Source organism: Zalophus californianus, chromosome 5, assembly GCF_009762305.2.
Source record: "Zalophus californianus isolate mZalCal1 chromosome 5, mZalCal1.pri.v2, whole genome shotgun sequence".
Classification (NCBI taxonomy): Eukaryota; Metazoa; Chordata; class Mammalia; order Carnivora; family Otariidae; genus Zalophus; species Zalophus californianus.
The window spans coordinates 25,396,179-25,419,591 of NC_045599.1; the positions used below are offsets into that span (position 1 = coordinate 25,396,179).

At 36.6% G+C, this 23,413-nt stretch overlaps 2 protein-coding genes across 3 annotated transcripts in view; one reads left to right on the forward strand and one right to left on the reverse strand.

Moving 5' to 3' along the window:
- The window catches only part of MEIKIN (meiotic kinetochore factor), an 83,325-nt gene that overhangs the window by 8,732 nt on the left and 51,180 nt on the right, over positions 1-23,413 (reverse strand). For both annotated transcript variants that reach the window (XM_027604365.1, XM_027604364.1), the window contains 4 exons: positions 18,721-18,852; positions 16,652-16,732; positions 13,220-13,339; positions 838-961 (listed from right to left, as the gene is read on the reverse strand). In XM_027604365.1, the coding sequence (XP_027460166.1) occupies positions 838-961; positions 13,220-13,339; positions 16,652-16,732; positions 18,721-18,852 (457 nt within the window). The remainder of the gene's footprint in view (positions 1-837; positions 962-13,219; positions 13,340-16,651; positions 16,733-18,720; positions 18,853-23,413) is intronic.
- Positions 8,625-9,265, forward strand: LOC113928434 (protein kish-A). The gene has a single exon (XM_027604366.2). It carries the CDS (start codon positions 8,660-8,662, stop codon positions 8,876-8,878), a length of 219 nt encoding a protein of 72 aa, XP_027460167.1. The 5' UTR covers positions 8,625-8,659; the 3' UTR covers positions 8,879-9,265.

Below are 23,413 nucleotides of genomic sequence, written 5' to 3' on the forward strand. Positions count from 1 at the left end.
ATCTGAAGAATATGAAAAGTCAGCATTGTGAATTATGTGAGGTAGTAATATATTAGTAAGTGTCAAATGAGTAGCACTGAATTAAGTATTTAAGGAACTTAGGAAAAAAGAGAAAAACCTCTGTGGACTTAGGGAGTGCTCGGCATAGGCTCTGTGTCAGAAATGGGGACAAGGATCAAAAGTAGATAGTTTAGTTGGATTGAAGTTGTACATAATCTATTAAATTTCAATTGCTTCACTGCCTGCTTACTAATAAAAGGTTCCCAGGCTCCAATGACTAATCAGACATTCTGTCTGATATACAGTCAGGAGAACAGAAAAACCTAAACTTGGAGTTTAAAAGCCTTGAAAGATGGAATTCCTCTCTACTACCAGCAGTACAACCTTAAACAAATTGCATACTACTTAAAGCCCCAGATTCTTCACATATAAAATGAGGATTATAAAGTCATCATGAGAAATAAATGAGATATAGTATTTGGCTCAGTGCCTTTCACAGAGGAAATGCTCAACCAACAATAAGTGAATGCAAAAATATATAAAAAATATTTTAACAAAGAATGCTACTAAAAGTGAAACCCAACACTAAATTTCAAATAGTTATAAGAAAATGTATCCTAGATAAATACATTTAGATCAATGGCATAAGCTAATTTTTCAAAAGATTAAATATCTGACATTCAAAAAACTATTTTACTCAGGTTCTATCGTTTTCACTTTGTACAAGAACTCCTAGAATACAATTTGTAAGTGGACTTCCTGTGTGCATAAGGAATTTACAATGAAAAAATGTTTTATATCATCCAAAAAATAAGCTGTGCATTCACATTATAGTACCTTGAGGAATATCTTTAGGTGGGGAATATTTCTTCTTCTTTACAATAACACCTTTACTTTTCTTTTGTCTAGTTCTTGGTGTTGCTCTAATAATACAACATATTTCTGATGTATTTGAAGGAACCTGAAAAAGAAAAAAAATAGTGCATAATTCTTCCAGGTACTGTATTTGTATGCTGTTTTATTTCAAAGGCAAATCATTTCAATATCCATATTTCATACATATTAATGACAGAAAGCATTTATGAAATGCTTACTCCACTCCAGACACTAATAAAATGGCTTTTTTTAAAAGATTTTATTTATTTATCTGAGAGAGAGAATGAGATAGAGCATGAGAGGGGAAAGGGTCAAAGGGAGAAGCAGACTCTCTGCTGAGCAGGGAGCCAGATGCGGGACCCGATCCCGGGACTCCAGGATCATGACCTGAGCCAAAGGCAGTCACTTAACCAACTGAGCCACCCAGGCGCCCATGAAATGTTTTTTTTTGTTTAAAGATTTATTTATTTATTTGAGAGAGTGAGAATGAAAGAGAGAGAGAGAGAGTACATGAGAGGGGGGAGGGTCAGAGGGAGAAGCAGGCTCCTCGCTGAGCAGGGAGCCTGATGCAGGACTCAATCCAGGGACTCCAGGATCATGACCTGAGCCAAAGGCAGTCGTTTAACCAACTGAGCCACCCAGGCGCCCTCATGAAATGGTTTTTAAACATTTGCTTATTTAATACGCACAAGAACGAGACAGGGAAAATTATATCATCCCCACTTGTAAAGTGAGGAAACTTAGGTTCAGAGAATTTGGATACCTTATTTAAGGACAGAGAGAGAATAATGATAGAGTTGAGATTCAAGCATTCCAAAGTGCAAGAGCAAGTTTACAAGATTTACCGAATTAAAACACAAATTTATTTTAATTCTGAGCCATATACTAGATTTCCTTGGTTTCCCAACTCAATGAATTTTGAGAACTGCCAAACAGACAGACTCTAGAATAAAGAAATACTGTATCTTCCAAAAGTGACATAGCTTGTTTCTTAGAACTCAGAAATAGACATACGTATTTACCAAGGGCTCCTCCCACTGTAAGTAAAGCCTGTATAGAAATAACTTCTACTTCAAAATTCCTATCATCCTCTGTGGTAGGCATCTGATATTTTTCTGCCCAGCATCATTTCTATTCTTCTGGTACTGAATAGTACCAGAATTTTCTTGGGAGAATCTACTCATTCTCCCAGCCTGCACACACCCCTTTCTTATGGCTCAGGTGGAGCTGATAATACTTCTGAGCACCAAGAGGCCCTAAAACCCAGCCCAGCCAATCACTATATGCTATGCCCCTGGGCACAGTGACTGGCTCAGACAGAGATGTTGTAAATGGGTCAGCAGGAAGAAGGGAATTCTCAACATGAGATTCTGATACTAAGCCAAAATCCTTTAGGGGGCAAAAGTGGTCCCGGAGTGATACCCGACCCTAGCTATAGCCGTTGTAGTAGAAACAGATACATATCCTCTTAGGAGGATGGAATGCCCATTTTAGGCAAATAGAATTCTTATCAAGTAAGAGTAAGGAAATAAATGATCAGGGTCAGAATCAGAGTTGTTCTTCAAGATTCAGCTCAGAACAGTTACAAGCAGAAATAATGAACAAAATACATTTCACCTCATCCTCTGATTTTATTATAACAACAATAAAGGAAGTACCAAACTCATGAGAAATCAAGCTACCATGTGTAAAACTATACAGGAATATCAGAGAGGGGAGTTAAGCTCCCAGGACATCAGATATCAGAACTGCCAAATCAGAATAGAATAACAATGTATGAAATGATTAAAGAATTAACAATTGAAATCTCATGGATGAGCAAGCAACAAGAGACTATCTGGAGTGAAAAACAGATGTGAAAAAGAAACAACTAGAACAAACAACTTGAAATGAAAAATAAAATTGCTGAAATACAAAGTTCATTGGAAGCCTTAAGCAGAAAAGTGGACACAACTAAAGAATTACTGATGAAATTACCCAGAATACAACAAATAAATGAAAAATATTAAAGAGAGTCTGAAAGATAGAGAGGATAGAAAGATGCCTAACATATGCCAATTATCATCCCAGAGAGATATTTCCCAAACTGATGAGAAACATGAGTGCAAACATTCAGGAAGCCAATGTCCCAAACAACATTAGAATAAAAAACCAACAGGGGTGTCTGGGTGGCTCAATCAGTTAAATGTCCCACTCTTGATTTTTGGCTCTGGTCATGATCTCAGGGTCTTGAGATCAAGCCCCACTTTTGGTTCTGCGTTCAGTGGGGAGTTTGTTTCTCTCTCTCTCTCTCTCCCTCTACCCCTCCCCCTGCACTTGCTCTCTCTCCAAAATAAATAAATAAATCTTTAAAAAATAAAGAATAGGGGTGTCTGGGTGGCTCAGTCGGTTAAATGTCTGCCTTCAGCTGAGGTCATGATCCCAGGGTCCTGGGATTGAGCTCCGCATCAGGCTCCCTCTGTCCCTCTCCCCTGCTCGTGCTCACTATCTCTCCCCCTCTCTCTCAAAAACAAATAAAATCTTAAAAATAAATAAATAAATAAAAATAAAAAATAAAGAACAAAAAGCCAACAGCAAGTAAAATATTAATCTCTTTAGGTATACACTCCAGTGAAATTACAGTACACCCACAAATAAGAACTTAAAAATATCCAGAAAAAAAAGATAATTCAGTACCCAAGACCACCTCGGTCTCAATGATTTGCCAAAAGGACTCACAAGATTCAGAAAAGCTGGTATACTCACAGTCAAGGCTTATTACACAATAAGATACAGACTAAAATCAGCAAGGGGAAAAGGTACATAAGTGGAGTCCAGGAGAAAAAGTACACAGAGCTCAATCCAGGATAATAAGCTTCCAGTTGTCCTCTCCTAGTTGAACCACATGGATAACATTTAGTTTTCTCATGTGCAAAGTGTTGCCAACATGAGAAGCCCAGTAAACCTTGCCTCAGACCAGTCTCCTAGAGGTCAAACTGATACAAAGTTTGCCTAAAGCCTCAGGCATCAAAAACAGGTGTTTACCATAAATCACATTTAGCATAAACTATCAGGATGTACAAAGACACTCTTATCAGGCAGGATACTCCAAGGGGTCATAACTCTTACAAAGGACTCCTTAAATCTCAACAATAAGAAAACAACATAATTAAAAAATGGGCCAAAGACCTTACCAGACACCTCATCAAAGATATACAGATGGCAAGTAAGCATATTAAAGGATGCTCCACATCATATTTCCTCATCAGGGAGATGCAAATTAAAACACCAATTAGATACTACCACAGGCCTATTAGAATGGACAATATCTAAAATACTGACAACAATAAACTTTTATCCAAACCCACAGAATGCACAACACCAAGAGTGGACCCTAAGTTAAATTACGGACTGTGTGGGGTGATTATAATATGCCAATGCAGGTTTATCCTTGGTTAAAAAAAAAAAGTGCCACTTGGTGGATGATGTTGATAATGGTGGTGGCTATGCATGTATTGAAGCAATGGGATATAAGAAATCTCTCCAGGTCTCTCTCAATTTTGCCGCAAATCTAAAACTTCTTTAAAAATTAAAAAAACACATTTTTTTAAAAAAGTAAAAATATACAAAAATACATACCATGTTAACAACAGTCAAAAGAAAGCTAGAGTAGCTATATTAATACCAGAAAAAGTAGATTTCTGTGCAAAGAATATTACCAGTAATAAAGAAGTTCCTTCATAATGATAAAAGGGTGAATTAATCAAGAAAACAACAATCCTAAACAATCCTAACTATTTACACACCTAGTAACAGAGCTTCAAAATATATAAAACAAAGAGGATAGAAATGAAATGAGAGAGGGGCGCCTGGGTGGCTCAGTCAGTTAAGCGTCTGCCTTTGGGTCAGGTCATGATCCCAGGGTCCTAGGATCGAGCCCCATGTCGAGCTCAGCTGGGAACCTGCTTCTCCCTCTGCCCCTCCCCCAGGTCATGCTCTCTTTCTCTCTCTCTCAAATAAATAAATAAAATGAAATAAAAAAGAAATGAAAGGAGGAATGGACAAACCCACCACCACAGTCCAATATTTTAATACCTCTTAATAATTGATAGACAAAATAGGCAAAAAATCAGCAAAGATATAATTGACTTGAACATTACTATCAATCAACCTGATGTGACTGATACTGTAGACCATTCTACTAAAAAAAAGGAAAATATGCATTATTCTCAAGTGTGCACAGAATATTTACCAACATAAACCAAATGGATTACAAAGCATGTCTCAAAAAACGCATACAGACAAGGCATACACAGAACAATCTTAGACCACAACGGGATTATATTAGAAATTAATAACAGAAAGATCTCTGAAAATTTTCCAAATATGTGGACAAGAAATTGCATACTTCTAAACAGGCCATTGATCAAAGAATAAATAAATTGGGAAAATGGAAAGTATTTAAACTTCATGAAAATGAAAATACAGCATGTAAAAACTTGTGGGATGCTGCTAAGGCAGTAGTCAAAGCAAAATTGTAGCATTAAATACGTATTGTAGAGAAAAGAAGAAGAAGAGAAGAAGGAGAAAAGAAGAAGAAAGAGAAAAGAAGAAAGGTCTCCTATCAATGAACTCAGCTTCCACCTTAAGAAAGTAAAAAAAGAAAACCAAATTAAACTCAAAGTAACCATACAAAAGAAAATAACATGAGAGCAGAAATCAATGAAATAGAAAATAGAAAAACAATAGAAAAGGGAGCCTGGGTAGCTCAGTTGGTTAAGCATCTGACTCTTGATTTCAGATCAGGTCATGATCACAGAGTCATGAGATCAAGCCCCACAGGTACTCAGCATGGAGTCTGCTTGAGATGCTCTCTTTCCCTCTCCCTCTGCCCCAACCCCTGCTTGTGCTCAATAAATAAATAAATAAATAAATAAATAAATAAATAAATAAATAAAATCTTCCCCAGAAAAGGGGGAAAAAACGAATAGAGAAAAATCAGTGAAACCGAACGTCTAGCCAGATTAATGAGGAAAGAAAAAAGACATAAATTACCAATATCAGGAATAAGAAAGGCTTTATCACTACAGATACCAACATATTAAAAGGATAATAAGGGAATATTGTAAATAACATCTGACAATAAATTTGACAACTTATAGAAAATGGACAACTTCCTTGAAATACACAAACTACCAAAGTTCACTTGAGAAGAAATAAGTAAGCTGAATAGCCCTAACGAGATTTTTAACTGTAGCTTATTTCCTTCCAAAAGAGAGAACTCCAGGCCTAGACGGCTTCACTAGTGAATTTATTAAACATTTAAGGCAGAAATAATACTAATTCTCTTCCAGAAAATTGAAGATGAAGGAGTACTTCCCAACTTGTTCTATGAGGCTAGCATTCCTCTCACACTAAACTCAGAGACAGACATCAAAAAAAATAAATAAAACTATAGACCCTCACAAACATTGATGGAAAAATTCTAAAATACTTTTAGCAAATCAAATACACCAATACATAAAAAGAAAAGTACACCATAACTAAGTGGGATTTATCCTGGGATGCAGAGTTGATTTAACATTAGTACATAAATCAGTATATTCAATTCATTACCATCATCAATTCATCATATTAACAAACTGGAAAAAAAAAGTCCTACTACCATCTCAATAGTTACAAAAAGTGCATTCGGCAAAAATCCAACATCCATTCCTAATAAAAACTCTCAAGCATATTAGGAATAGATGGGAACCTCCTCAACCTAAGAAAAACTTATGGCTAAGATCATATTTAATGGTTAACTACTGAATGTTTTCCCTCAAAGTACAGAAACAAGGCAAGGAGGTCTGCTCTCCCCACTACTCTCTCAGCATTGCACAGGAAAATCTAGTCAGGGAAATTGGGTAAGGAAAAAAAAGGCAACCAGATTAAAAAGGAAGAGGTAGGGGTGCCTGGGTGGCTCAGTTGGTTAAGGGTTCAACTCTTGATTTTGGCTCAAATCATGATCTCAGGGTCATGAGAATGAGTCCCGCATCAGGCTCCATGTTAAGCTCAAAGTCTGCTTGAGATTCTCTCTCTCCCTCCCTCTCCCACTGCACATCCCCCCACCAAAATAAATAAAATCTTAAAAAAAAAAAGGAAGAAGTAAACTTTTTTTCCACAGATAACACGGTTGCCTATGGCATGATGGAAACTTGTGGGGGGTGCATAGGGAGAACTACTAGAAATTATAATTAAGTTTAGCAAGTTTGTAGTATACTTGTTATGAATGGAATGTTTCTGTTCCCACAAAACTCATATGTTGAATCCCTAATTCCCAATTAGACTTGTATTTAGAGACAGACTCTGTGAGAGGGTGATTAAAGGTTAGCTGACTTAATAAGGGCAAGGTCCTAATCTGAAAGTGCTGGTGCCCTTTTAAGAGGAGGAAGAAACACCAGCGCACTTTTATACTTCATGCAAAGAGAGAAAAAGCCATGTGAAGTCATAGCAAGAAGGTGGACATCTACAAGTCAAAAGAAAGCCCTTCTGGGAGCTGAATAGGTTAACACCTTGGTCTTAGACTTTCCAGCCTCCAGGACTGTGAGAAAATAAATTTCTGTTGTGTAAGCTGCCCGGCCTATCATATTTTATTATGGCAAACCGAACAGACTAATATAATGATCAATACACACATACATACACACACACAAACACACACACACACACACACACACAAAGTATTTCTATATGCTAGCAATTAATAGATATTGAAATTAAGAATACCACTTATAATAGTATCAAGAATATGAAATACTGTCATCAGGAGGGATATAATGACATAAAGTAGGAATAATGACCCAAACAGTGAAAACTACAGAATAATTTGGAGAGAAATTAAAGAGCCAAAAAATGGATAGCTATTCTTTGTTCTTGGGTTGGAAGACTCAATATTGTCATGATATCAATTATTGCCAAATTAATCTATGGGTTCAATGCAATCCTAGTCAAAATTTCATCAGTTTTTTTTTTTGGTAGAAATCAACAAGCTGATTCTAAAATTCATAGAAATGCAAAGGACCTAGAATAACCAAAACAACTGAAAAAGAAGAACAAAGTTAGAGGCTAACACTAATTAATTTCAAGAATTATTATAGTGCCTCATTATTCAATACTGTGTGATACTTGCACAAAGATAAACAGTAAAACCTTACAGAAACTCATACAAATACAAGGATAACCATTTTTCAACAAAGGTGGAAAGGCAGTACAGTGGAGAAAGAATAACCTCTCAACAAGTGTTGCTAGAATAACTGAATGTCTATATGGAAATAAATAAATACACTTGAATCCATACCTCACACCATAAATAAAAAATTAACTCACAGGCATTAGTGCAAAATTTTAAAACGTCTAGAAGAAAACATAGGAGAAAATCTTTGTGACCCTGGGTTAGGCAGATTTCTTAGATATGACAATGAAGGCATACCCATGAAAAAAATAAACAAAAAATTGACAACTTGGACTTCTTCAAAGTTAAAAATGTATGTTCTTTAAGTGACACTGTTTTGCAAGAAACTACAGATTTTATGATTCCATTTATAACAAATGTCCAGAAAACGTTACTCTAGAGACAGAAAATAGATTAGTATTTGCCTGGGGCTGGACATGAGAACAGGGCTTAACCGTAAATAAGTGCGAAGGATTTGGAAAATGTTCTAAAACTGACATAGGCAATTGTTGCACTACTCCATAAATTTACTAAGAATTACAGAATTGTAGCCCGGAAGGGTGATGTGGCTGGGGCTTCGCCGGCCTCACTATGTCTGCCATTTTCAATTTTCAGAGTCTGTTGACTGTAATCTTGCTGCTTATATGTACCTGTGCTTATATCCGATCCTTGGCACCCAGCCTCCTGGACAGAAATAAAACTGGATTGTTGGGTATATTTTGGAAGTGTGCCAGAATTGGTGAACGGAAGAGTCCTTACGTTGCAGTATGCTGTGTAGTGATGGCCTTCAGCATCCTCTTCATACAGTAGCTTGGAAGAATATCAGAATCTAATTGCTATCAGATTTCAGTATGAAAAAAGGACTTATTTACAGAAAATAATGGAAGGAATGGTTAACCCTTTTATCTTTGAACATTGAATGAGATAAATTTCCAGCTGCTGTTCTCTATTTTTATTATTGGACCAATGTTCTATATAAATAGGATGTAACCATTTAATACTCAAAGAGTTAAATATGCCTGTAACAATCAACCTTAGTACTGTCACTACAATACTACGTTCTGCAAATGTTATTCTGTTATGTCAGATACCAGTTTTTAGTGAGGTATCTCTAAGGCGCATAATAGAAAACAAAATTGGTAAATGACCCAAGTTTCTTTCACTGTGATTTGGGAATGATAAATCCTTATAGAATGAGAAAAAAAAAAAAAAAGAATTACAGAATTGTAAACTTGAAATGGGTGAATTTTATGATATATAAAATAACACAGAAAAGTCTGTTTTTTCATTTTTTAAAAAGACAGTGCAGTGGATAAAAAGACAAGGTATGGACTGGGAGAATATCTTTCAAAGTATATACCTGATAAAGGATTTGCATCAAGAATATATAAAGAACTCTCAAAATTCTACAACAAGAAAATCAACAATCTTTTTAATGTGCAAAAGATATGAACAGGTATGTCACCAAAGTAAATATATAGATGGCAAATAAGCACATGAAAATGTGATCAACATTATTGGTCATTAGGGAAATGCAAATTAAAACCAGAGTAAGATATCACTTCATACTAATTGGAAAGGTTAAGATTAAAAGACTGACCATACTAAAGGTTAAGATTAACTTAACTAAAGGTTAAGATTAAAAGACTGACAGAACTAAATGTAAATGAAATGTAGATGTAGAGAAACTACAAGTCTCAAATATTGTTGGTGGAAATGGAAAATGATACCACCACTTTGGAAAACAGTTTGGAAATTTCTTAAGTACTTACCCAAGAGGAAGGAAATATATATCCACACAGTTAAAGAAGAACTTATTCTGATACTTACTATTACAGTTAAGATTTTATTCAAGATTATTGCAATAGGGTTCACTCACTATGTTGTATAGCTGAAACTAATGTAACACTGTATGTCAACCATACTTTTAAAAAAAAGATGTACTATATGTTGGTAATGAATTTTAAATTAAAAAAAAAGAAATAAACCTTTCTCTATTCACACACACACAAAAAGACACTATAATAAGGTATTGCAATAGAGGAGAGAAATTGGGCTCAAATCCAAATACAGCAAATACAGCTAGGGATGTACAGCTGATGACCAGAATGAGGGTATCATTTGTTGAAAAATTACTATGAAGAGACATCAAGTGTAAAGAGATTCTTGTTAAATTGACCTTGTGACATCGTGATTTAAAAAAAAAAAAAAAAGGTTTATTCATCTATTTTTATTTAAGAGAGAGAGAGCATGAGCCAGGGGAGGGGCAGAGGGAGAGAAAGAGAAAAATCTCCAGCAGACTCGCTGCTGAGTGAGAGCCCAATGCAGGGCTTGATCTCAGGACCCTGAGATCATGACCCAAGCTGAAATAAAGAGTCAGCCACTCAACTGACTGAGCCACACAGGTGTACTGATATTGAGTTTTTTAATAAGAAATATATATTTGGTTTTCATCTCCATTGCCAGCACAGAGCTTCTAAAACCTTTGGAATTTCCTAAGTGATAAGAGCAATAAAGGTGTTTTTGTTAATGTGATAAAACTTTTGGAATGCACCTAAGGATGGAGGCTAGTTGTCAGGGGAATCAATCCTGGATTAGAAGATTGGAACTTTCAGGCCCATCCCATAACCTCCAGGTAGGGGAGAGGAGCTAGAGGTTTACTTGGTTGCCAATGGCCAATGATTTAATCAACCATACCTGCGTAATGAAGCTGTCACCAGCTATACTCCAAGACCTGACCTTTACTGCTCACCTGCTTGTAGCCTCCAAACTTTGTCCCACATTTTCCCTTAAGCCCTTTTTTCCAGTTTATCTCTTAACCTAGGCAAAGACCCAAGGGGCATAGCATCCTGTAATGGAAATCAAAACTACCCCTCAAGCAATAACGACCGCCTGAAGGAAGAGCTCCCGTGGCCCAGACCCCCAGACCAGTTTAAGCATCACCACCTCCCCTGACTCATGCCTGCACAGATAAACTATGGAATGACCCATGCAATGACGGACAGTTACCTTAACCTCATTATAATACGAAAATCTCTGCCCAAGGAGGAGCGCCAGCCTCATTTGCATAATATACATGTATGTATGTATGTATGTATGATGTATGATGTATGTATAGCTCCTTGTCCTTTCCCCATATCTTGCCCTATGCATCTCTTCCATGTGGCTATTCCTGAGTTATATTCTTTTATAAGACACCAGTAATCTAGTAAGTAAAATGTTTCTCTGGGTCTTGTAAGCTACTCCAATAAATTAATAAAATCCAAGGAGTGGGTCACGGGAACCTCTGATTTATAGGCAGTTGGTCAGAAGCACAGGTAACAACCTAGACGAGCAAGTGGCATCTCAAGTAGAGGGTGGTTTTGTGGAACTAAGCCCTTTACCTGTGGAATCTGATGCTATCTTCAGGTAGATAGTGTCAAAATTGAGTTGAATTCTAAGACACCCAGCTGATGTCAGGAGTATTGCTTGTTCGGGGTGTGGGCAACTCCCCTACACACATACTTTGAAACTGGATCCAGGAACCCAATTAGACCTAAGAGGCCAGAGTGCCAAAGGCAGGCCAGATCAGATCAGATCAGATCAAGGATGGGAGACCAGATATCAAGGGTGGGAGAAAATTCTTGTTAAAACTATACTCAGCAAGGATGGACACAAGGCTTAGTTGAGAAGAGGGCTCAGAAGAGCTTAATTAAAGTTTGATGAAGGAGAGAATCTTTGTCAATACAAATACTTGTACACGAATGTTCCTAGTAGCTAAATGATCCAAATGTCCATAAATGGGTGAAAGGATAAACTTTTGTATACCATAAATGGAATACTACTTAGCAGTAAAAAGGACCAAATTATTGATACACCCAACAACATGAATGAATCTCAAAATAATTATACTGAGTAAAAGACGCCAGACCAAAAATTCTCTCTCTCTCACTTAAATGACCCCAAAACTCTAGAAAATTTAAACCAATCTATAATTACAGTAACTAGATCAGTAGTTGCTTGGGGGGCAGGGGCAGGAAGGAAAAAAATCATAAAACAAGAGGAGGAAACTTTTGGGTTGGTGGATATTTTCACCATCTAGATTGTGGTGGTGGTTTTACAGTTGCATACATATGTGAAAACTTTCAAATTATACACTTTAAATATGTGCAGTTTATTGTATGTCAATTATTCCTCAATAAAGATGCTTCTTAAGAGAGGTAATAGTTTCCAGTTTCACCTGGCCTCTCAACAGTATGCTATAGTCTTATATTTCCCTACTTCTTCCATTCCAAGTCCTTATTTCAATCTATTTTTACTTCCCTTCAGCCTCTTACCCTACCTTTTCTTTCTCTCTCTCCCAGGAAATTATCCTTCTATCTCTAGTCTCAGCCTTTTATAATCTGTTCTCCACCTCTGGAGCCAGAAGGATATATGACATCATCCCTTGTTCAGAATCCTTTATTGGCTCCTCTCAGGAAAAAGATCCAAATTGCTTAATATGGATTAAAAGACCCTTTGAATTCTTGGCCCTTGTTTATCTTAACAGTCTCATCTCCAGCCTTCTCTCACCATAGATTCCCACCCTCATCCCAGAGTCACACTGAAAAGGTCTAGCTACAGTGAACCACTACATGTCCCTCTAGTTTGCCTTTTTATGTCTTTTTCCTCTGCCTCTTTCTCTCACTTTGTCCTTCTGTCTCTCTGTCTGCTCCCACACCCCTTCTTTCTGGCTCTTTCTTTCTCCCCATTCCACTTTCTGTTCTCTTTTTCTACTCATACTCTAGCTCTATTCCCACCCCCATGGCTCTTAGTTTTATGAACTTTTATGTCTTTTTTTTAATGGAGCAGAGTACTTCTACGTATTCATCTTAACACAATGAAATTGGTGACTACAATTTATCTGTACAGATGCAAACAGAGTTTTAGATCAAAGCAGGTTAACACTATTTCCTCTAGTTGTTTAATAGCACCAAGTCCTAACAATGCAGTGTTCTGGCCATGGCAGCCTAACATTCTTTATTTAGAATTGTAACTGATAGCTGCCTCCTCATGTGGATGATGTTAGCCTCAAATGAGTTACAGATTTCCTAAAGAACCTCATATACAAAGTACCTAATAGAAGAGTAATAATTTCTTTTAGTAATTGAAGAAAAAATGGAAAATACTAACCTCATTTGAAGAATTTTCTTGCAAATTTGACACAGGAACAATTTCATTTGAATTAACATAATTGCTGACATTTGGAAACAGTTCTTCAAAAGATGCTCTCTGCACTGAGGACAAATCAATCTATAAAAAATATATTACTCTTATAGAAGTCAAATGTGGCAGAAACAATTATTTTTACATAATTAAAGGTGAAATACTATCTCATTGGAAGCATTTTCTTGGGAAAAAGTACAGAGTTTCTTTCTGAGGTGATAAAAAGACTATAAAATTAACTGTGGTGATGATTACACATACCTGTGAATATACTAAAGAACACTGAATTTCACACTCTAAATAGGTAAATTGTGTGGTATGTTAATTATAGCTCAATAAAGCTGTTTTTAAAAAAGCCCACCACAAAAAAAGTGTTAAACATAGTTACCATGTGACTCAGCAATTCTACTTCCTCTTCTAAGCGTATACCCAATACAACTGAAAACGCATATTCACACAAAAACTTGTATATGAACATTCATAGCAATATTATTCTTTCAAATGCCCCAAAACTGACAAATTAGTAAACAAAATGTAGTATATCCTTACCATAGGATATTATTCAGCCATCAGTAAGGAAGAAAGTATACGTTATAAAATGGATGAACTTAGAAAACATTATGTTAAGTGAAAGAAGCCAGACACAAAAGGTCACATATTATATGATTCCATTTATATGAAATAGCCAGCATAAGTAAACCTATAAAGAACCCTTTTACCCAGCTAGAAAAACTGATCTTTGCTTAATTCTCATGCTCTGTTCCACTAGGAACCTGATAAAGGTAACAATGCCAGCATTGCTAATGGTAAAAATGATGTCTGATTGATAAACTGCATCTGGACTAGGAAGAACTATAATTGCACTATGAATAAATGATAAATGCACTATATGTACATAAACCCTACAAAAAGCACCACAGTTTGGATTTCCCTGACTCTTGTAATTTGGCACGTCTCTTGCGGGGACTCTGGAAGCTATGTCTATGTGGAATTACAAAAGATACTGGATCTCATCTTGTTGTATCTGAGCTGTACCCAAACTGCTAAGTAAACTGCTCCATGGACTTCTGTGAAGACTGATCCCACTGAAGAGGAACACCTGTTTCTACCCTGCTTGTGAGTTGTATTCCTATTGTTTAGTTGAACCTAAAAAGAACTCTGGTTGGATGAGAGCCGAATTTTAAGACTCTTAGAAGAAAACAGAGGGGGAAAATTTAGTAACATTGAATTTTGCAACAATTTCTCAGCTATGACACCAAAAGCACAGAAAAAGAAAAAAATAGATAAATTAGACTGCATAAAAATTAAAGCTTTTGTGCATCAAAGGATACTATCAACGGAATGAAAAGGTAACCCACAGAATGGGAGAAAATATTTGCCAACCATATATCTGATAAGGAGTTAAAATCTAAAATATATAAAAAAAACTCCTACAACTCAACAACAAATAAATAAGCTGATTAAAAAATGGGCAATAAGCCAAGATGTCCATCGACAGATGAATGAATAAAGAAGATGTGGTATATATACACGATGGAATATTATGCAGCCATCAAAAGGGATGAGATCTTGCCATTTGCAACAACGTGGATGGAACTGAAGGGTGTTATGCTGACTGAAATAAGTCAATCAGAGAAAGACATGTATCATATGACCTCACTGATATGAGGAATTCTTAATCTCAGGAAACAAACTGAGGGTTGCTGGAGTGGTGGGGGGGTGGGAGGGATGGGGTGGCTGGGTGATAGACATTGGGGAGGGTATGTGCTATGGCAAGTGCTGTGAATTGTGCAAGACTGCTGAATCACAGATCTGTACCTCTGAAACAAATAATGCAATATATATTAAGAAAAAAAAAAGAAGAAGAAGATAGCAGGAGGGGAAGAATGAAGGGGGTGAAATCGGAGGGGGAGACCAACCATGAGAGACGATGGACTCTGAAAAACAAACTGAGGGTTCTAGAGGGGAAGGGGTTGGGGGGATGGCTTAGCCTGGTGATGGGTATTAAAGAGGGCACGTTCTGTGTGGAGCACTGGGTGTTATGCACAAACAATGAATCATGGAACACTACATCCAAAACTAATGATGTAATGTATGGTGATTAACATAACAATAAAAAATTTTTTAAAAAAGGGCAATAGACTTGAACAGACATCTCTTAAAAGAAGATACATAAATGGCCGATAAGCATGTGAAAAGATGCTCAACATCATTAGCCATAAGGGAAATACAAATCAAAACCACAATGAAATTCCATCTCACACCCATGAGGATGGCTATTATTTAAAAAAACACACAGAAAATAACAAGTGTTGGCAAGGATGTAGAGAAATTGGAAGCATTGTCATTGTTACTGGGAATGTAAAATAGCGCAGCTGCTATGGAAAACAGTATGTCAATTCCTCAAAAAGTTAAAAATGAGAATTACCATTTGCAATTCCACTTTAAAGTGTATACCAAAAGAACTGAGAGCAGAGACACAAAGAGATATTTGAACACCCATGTTCAAAGCAGCATTATTCACACTGGCCAAAAGGTGAAAGTAACCCAAATGCCCACAGACAGATGAATAGATAAACAAAATGTGGTATATACATACAAACAGCCTTTAAAAAGGAAAAAAATTCTAACACATGCTACAACATGGATGAGACATTATGCTAAATGAAATCTGTCACAAAAGGAAAATACTGTATGATTCCATTATATGAAGTATCTAGAGCAGTCAAATTCAGAGGGGGAAGGTAGAATTGTGGTTGACAGGGACTGAGGGATGGAGAAATGGGGATTCAGTGTTTAATGTATGGAGTTTCAGGTTTGCAAGAAGAAAAAGTTTGCAAGCAATTCCACATGAAAAAAGTGATGGTTGCATAACATTTGACTGTACTTGAACTGTACAGTTAAAAAGAGTTAAAATTTTAGGGGCACCTGGGTAGCTCAGTCAGTTAAGCATCCCACTCTTGATTTTGGCTCAGGTCATGATCCCAGGGTTGTGAGATGGAGCCCCAAGTCTGGCCCTGCACTGAGAGTGGAGCCTGCTTAAGAATGTCTCCCTCGCTCTCTGCCCCTCCCACACCCAGCTCCCCGGAGCCCTCTCTCTCTCAAAAAAAAAAAAAAATCAACTTTGTTAAAAATGGTAAATTTTATATTACATACATTTTGCCACAATAAAAAAAAAGTGAAAAAACAAAACAAAACCCTGGTTGGTGCTGCAGTATTCTAATCTTTCTTTTATGTACAGCAGTATATAGAGTACATCCAGTGAAAGCAAGTCTGTACAACAGAAAAACAGACATTATCCCCTATGTAGAATATTCCCCTGGTGTGACAGAAACAGAATAATAGGGAGGAGAGGGAACAAAAACATAGATACTACAAGTGCCAAATGCTAATACTCACCACTAAACCAGCAGTTTGCGAAGATGGAGTGCTTGTTAAGAGGCCTCTGCTTTTCTTATCAGGAATACTAGAATTTGTTCTCTTCAGTGTTTTGTAAATAGGGCATTGAATAGCATAAATAAATAAACCAATTTAATACAGTAAAAACAATGTCAAATTAGTAGACTAGATCATAATGTGTCATACTAATAAAACTTTAATGTGCTAATTAAATTTTAAACCACTAGACAAGTAACTAAAGAATTTTCTGGCTTGAGCTAGGTCAAGCAACTCTTAAGAGTTCTGCGGGGCACAAGAACCATACAAGAATACTTTGGGTGAAATCACTCTTAATTTAGGAAGAAAAGCTAACTAAAGTTTTGAACTAAGAAATGGTGCTTTGATTGTCTCTTTTACTGCTAAGAAAATTATTTTACTTTTAGCATTTGTTTAATTGCTAGTATATTGTACTTTTCATGGAAACGGATTATAAGTTATTTGTGAAGCTGTTAAACATATATGTAATAAGGATAATTGGTTTAAAATACATACAATTAAATATATAGAGACACTTCGATTTATGCAATATCAAAGTTAGACAAATTATAAAGACTCATTTTCTATTTCTTGAAGATGCGAAGAGGCAGAGAGACAGGTGGACAAATCAAGAGTGAGAGAGCAAGAGAAAGACAGGATGAGAGACCTAAAAGTTAAAGAGAGAAGGAAGAATGGGGGAGGGAAGAGGAGTAAGGAAAGGGAAAAAGAAAGGGAGAGAGGAAGGATGAGGAGACAAAAGAGAGGAACACTAAGAAGGAGGGAGGGAGAAAAAAGATGGAGAAGATGGAGACCAACAGACTACGAACAGAAAGAAACTGACAGAGAAACAGAGTCAGAGACAGAGAAGGACAGATGGAAAGAGATCAAGACAGAGACAGAAAGAAGAAAGACAGAGCTTGAGTCGAAGAGACAAAAACCAGGGAAAAGAGAAGCAGAGCATCGAAACAGAGTGACAGAGATATTCGAAAAGAGAGAAGACAGATAACTTTATTTCTAACAATCAGCTATCTTTTCAACTTTTGGATTCCATGAAACAACCAGTCCGTCTGATAAATCTCTTTGAAATCTCTTTGAATAGGTGTTTATTATATGCTGCCAACTTTGGAACACAAACTCAGAGTTGGAATTTGAACATCCTAGGAGAGTTTATGTTAGGTTTCTTTTTTCTTTCTTTCCTCATTTCTTTCACTCTTCCTTTCCTTTCTGGCTTAACATCTCTTAAACTAGTTGTTTGTTCAAGACGTAATATGGGATCATTTATTAGGAAAATTTTTATCAAAAAAATTTTATGGGTATATTTACCTGGCACACTGAATATGTCAGCTCTCTAATTCATTAGCTATTTTATCTTTTAACTTCTTCATCTGAACAATGGGGGATTATTCTACCCCTAAGGATTGCTGTGCAAAGGTTACAAATAATACACGTAAAGAGAACCTGTAGAGTAGGAAATACTCAGTGATAGCTATTATTTATCACTGTGGCTGCCATGGAGGTGCTCGGGTCAGATCTCCTTGAACAAAGAACTTGCTGTTCCACTGCAAGGAGTGCAGGTAGGTGACAGGCCCCCGCCCCCTCGACAACTTCTCTGGAAACTGCTTCAGCTTTCAGTTTGAGACCATCATCTTCTCAGGCAACCCTCAGCCAACATTTGAGCATAGGAACGAACGTGAGAATCCTGTAATGGATAATCTTTGCTCCAGACCTTGAAGAGAGAGCTTTTGGCAGATGTTCATTGAGGGCTGAGACTATTCCTACCCAATGCTGCTTTCTCCCTGCTCCTTTTTCAGATATTATCTCTTCCAGTACACCATTTGAACTCAATTCTGCCTGAATATCTGCTTCCCAAGAGACACAGTTGTTAATTGACAATCCATTTTTTAAGAAATCTGCCTGTGTATAGCTGTAAATATAAAGCTCTCTGCATTTTTTCCCAAATTTGTTAAGAAGTTATACATATCTAAATCTTCCCAATAAGTACATTTCCTTGGTATAGGCTTTTCAAGATTAGTTAATAGAAGGTCAGTGCTTACCAATGTAGGTTCCAGGGGCTGAGACAATGGAATTTTGGTAATTGATCTACCTGAAGGAACCTTGATTTTTAGATGACGAGAACTTAACTTTGTTTGAAAATTTGTATCTCTGGGTTCAGGATCTTTTTCAGGCTGAAACAAATTCATAATCATGATATATACTCCATAGTACTATAAAAATATTTGTAGCATTTCTCAGATGTCTTATTTTATTATAACAGAAATATGTTATAATTATTACAATTAAAATAGGTTATGTATATATCAATTATATATACATATAAATTTATTTATATAATTCTATTGTTATTCCCTCAACTTGAGAAAGTTTTCAACTTAAAGATATTTTTGTAAAAAAAAAGGTTTTCTACATATTTAAAAATAAAATCTATTAAAAGACAAAACAGCTTAAAATACACACAACTCAAAAAAATTTCCCTACCACATTTAAGGTAACATCTCCCAAAGAATGTTCTGTAAAAAAATATGATAATGAGGTCTATCCATCTGTCATTAGTTAAAACTAAATTTTGGAGAAAACATCAAATATACTTACATAAATGTATTTATTACATCTTCATTTAAGAAATCAAAAGTACTAAGACATCAGGAAGCTGCAACTATGAAAAAGTGTGTTGCTTTACCAATTAATCCCTGACTAAAACTGCAGACTGCTGAGTGACTGCTTGTCCTATGTAACTTGTTCAGTGCTTCTGAGATGTATTTATAATATTCCCAGTTTACATATATTCAACATAACTAAGGAGGTGCAATTTGAGTTGAGTTCTGAAAAAATGACAGTATTTTGAGTTGTGGCTGAGGAAAGTATATAGCAATACAAGCCTTTCTCAAGAAACAAGAAAGGTCTCAAATACACAACCTAACCCTACACCTAAAGGAGCTGGAGAAAGAACAGCAAATAAAACCTAAACCCAGCAGGAGAAGAGAAATAATCAAGATCAGAGCGGAAATCAATGAAATAGAAACCAAAAGAACAGTAGAACAGATCAAATAAACTAGGAGATGGTTCTTTGAAAGAATCAATAAGATTGATAAACCCCTGGCCAGACTTATCAAAAAGAAAAGAGAAAGGACCCAAATAAATAAAATCATGAATGAAAGAGGAGAGATCAAAACCAACACAAAAGAAATACAAACAATTATAAGAACATATTATGAGCAACTGTATGCCAGCAAATTAGATAATCTGGAAGAAATGGATGCATTCCTAGAGACGTATAAACTACCAGAACTGAACCAGAAAGAAATAGAAAACCTGAACAGACCCATAACCACTAAGGAAATTGAAGCAGTAATCAAAAATCTCCCAACAAACAAGAGCCCAGGGCCAGATGGCTTCCCAAGGGAATTCTACCAAACATTTAAAGAGGAATTAATACCTATTCTTCTGAAACTGTTCCAAAAAATAGAAATGGAAGGAAAACTTCCAAACTCATTTTATGAGGCCGGCGTTACCTTGATCCCGAAACGAGGAAAAGACCCCATCAAAAAGGAGAACTACAGACCAATATTCCTCATGAACACGGATGCAAAAATTCTCACCAAAATACTAGCCAATAGGATCCAACAGTACCTTAAAAGGATTATTCACCATGACAAACTGAGATTTATTCCTGGGCCGCAAGGTTGGTTCAACATCCGCAAATCAATCAATGTGATACAATACATTAATAAAAAAAAGAACAAGAACCATATGATCCTCTCAATAGATGCAGAGAAAGGATTTGACAAAGTACAGCATTCTTTCTTGATTAAAACTCTTCACAATGTAGGGATAGAGGGAACATACCTCAATATCATAAAAACTATCTATGAAAAACCCACAGCAAATATCATTCTCAATGGGCAAAAACTGAGAGCTTTCCCTCTAAGGTCAGGAACACGACAGGGATGTCAACTATCACCACTGCTGTTCAACATAGTACTAGAAGTCCTAGCCTCAGCAATCAGACAATGAAAAGAAATAAAAGGCATCTGAATCGGCAAAGAAGAAGTGAAACCCTCACTTTTTGCAGATGATATGATACTGTATGTGGAAAACCCAAAAGACTCCACCCCAAAACTTCTAGAACTCATACAGGAATTCAGTAAAGTGGCAGGATATAAAATCAATGCACAGATCAGTGGCATTCCTATACACCAACAACAAAACAGAAGAGAGACAAATTAAGGAGTCGATCCCATTTACAACTGCACTGAAAACCATAAGATACCTAGGAATAAATCTAACCAAAGAGGCAAAGGATCTGTACTCAGAAAACTATAGAATACTCATGAAAGAAATTGAGGAAGATACAAAGAAATGGAAAAACGTTCCATGCTCATGGATTGGAAGAACAAATATTGTGAAGATGTCTATGCTACCTAGAGCAACCTACACATTTAATGCAATCCCTATCAAAATACCATCAACTTTTTTCAAAGAAATAGAACAAATAATCCTAAAATTTGTATGGAACCAGAAAAGACCCCCGAATAGCCAGAGGAATGTTGAAAAAGAAAAGCAAAGCTGGTGGCATCACAATTCCAGACTTCAAGCTCTATTACAAAGCTATAATCATCAAGATAGTATGGTACTGGCACAAAAATAGAGACACATAGATCAATGGAACAGAATAGAGAGCCCAGAAATGGACCCTCAACTCTATGGTCAACTAAACTTCGACAAAGCAGGAAAGAATGTCCAATGGAAAAAAGACAGTCTCTTCAACAAATGGTATTGGAAAAATTGGACAGCCACATGCAGAAGAATGAAACTGGACTATTTCCTTACACCACACACAAAAATAGACTCCAAATGGATGAAAGACCTCAATGTGAGACAGGAATCCAACAAAATCCTTGAGAAGAACACAGGCAGCAACCTCTTCGACCTCAGCCGCAGGAACTTCTTCCTAGAAACATCACCAAAGGCAAGGGAAGCAAGGGCAAAAATGAACTATTGGGGCTTCATCAAGATAAAAAGCTTTTGCACAGCAAAGGAAACAGTCAACAAAACTAAAAGACAACTGACAGAATGGGAGAAGATATTTGCAAATGACATATCAGATAAAGGGCTAGTATCCAAAATCTATAAAGAACTTATCAAACTCAACATTCAGAGAACAAATAATCCAATCAGAAAATGGGCAGAAGACATAAACAGACATTTCTGCAAAGAAGACATCCAAATGGCCAACAGACACATGAAAAAGTGTTCAACATCACTCAGCATCAGGGAAATCCAAATCAAAACCTCAATGAGATACCACCTCACACCAGTCAGAATGGCTAAAATTAACAAATCAGGAAACAACAGATGTTGGCGGGGATGCGGAGAAAGGGGAACCCTCCTACACTGTTGGTGGGAATGCAAGCTGGTGCAGCCACTCTGGAAAACAGTACGGAGGTTCCTCAGAAAGTTGAAAATAGAGCTATACTATGACCCAGCAATTGCACTACTGGGTATTTACCCCAAAGATACAATGTAGTGCTCCAAAGGGGCACATGCACACCAATGTTTATAGCAGCAATGTCCACAATAGCCAAACTATGGAAAGAGCCTAGATATCCATCAACAGACGAACGGATAAAGAAGATGTATACACACACACACACACACACACACACACACACACACACACACACACACACACACACACACACACACAGTGGAATATTATGCAGCCATCAAAAAATGAAATCTTTCCATTTGCAATGACATGGATGGAACTAGATAGTATTATGCTAAGCGAAATAAGTCAATCAGAGAAAGACATGTATCATAAGATCTCACTGATATGAGGAATTTGAGAAACTAAGACAGAGGATCATAGGGGAAGGGAGGGAAAAATGAAACAAGAGAGGGAGACAAACCATAAGAAACTCTTAATCTCAGGAAACAAACTGAAGTTTGCTGGAGTGGAGGGGGGTGGGAAGGATGGGGGGGCTGGGTAATGGACATTGGGGAGGGTATGTACTATGGTGAGCATTGTGAATTGTGTAAGACTGCTGAATCACAGACCTGTACCCCTGAAACAAATAATACATTATATGTTAATAATAAAAAAAATCTAGTTTGTCTGATTTGTCTGTAGACACGTGGGTTTATTTCTGGTCTCTCTATTCTGTTCTACTGGTCTAAGTGCCTCTTTTTATGCCAGTACCATAATGTTTCCATTTCTTTTTTTTTTTAAGATTGTATTTATTTATTTGAGAGAGAGAATGAGATAGAGAGAGCATGAGGGGGGGAGGGTCAGAGGGAGAAGCAGACTCCCTGCTTAGTAGGGAGCCCGATGCGGGACTCGATCCTGACACTCCAGGATCATGTCCTGAGCCAAAGGCAGTTTCTTAACCGACTGAGCCTCCCGGGCGCCCAATGTTTCCATTTCTATAGCTTTGTAATATATATTAAAATCAAGAATGTGATGCCTCCAGCTTTGTTCTTCTTTCTCAAGATTGCTTTGGCTACTTGGGGTCTTTTGTGGTTCCATACAAATTTTAGGATAGTTTTTCTATTTCTGAGAAAAATGTGATTGGAACTTTGAAAGTAGATTCCTTTGAGTAGGATGGACAATTTCATAATATTAATTCTTCACATCTAAAAACATGGGATATCTTTCCATTTATTTGTGTCTTCTTCAATTTCTTTCATTCAATGTCTTAGAGTTTACAGTGTACAGGTCTTTTATCT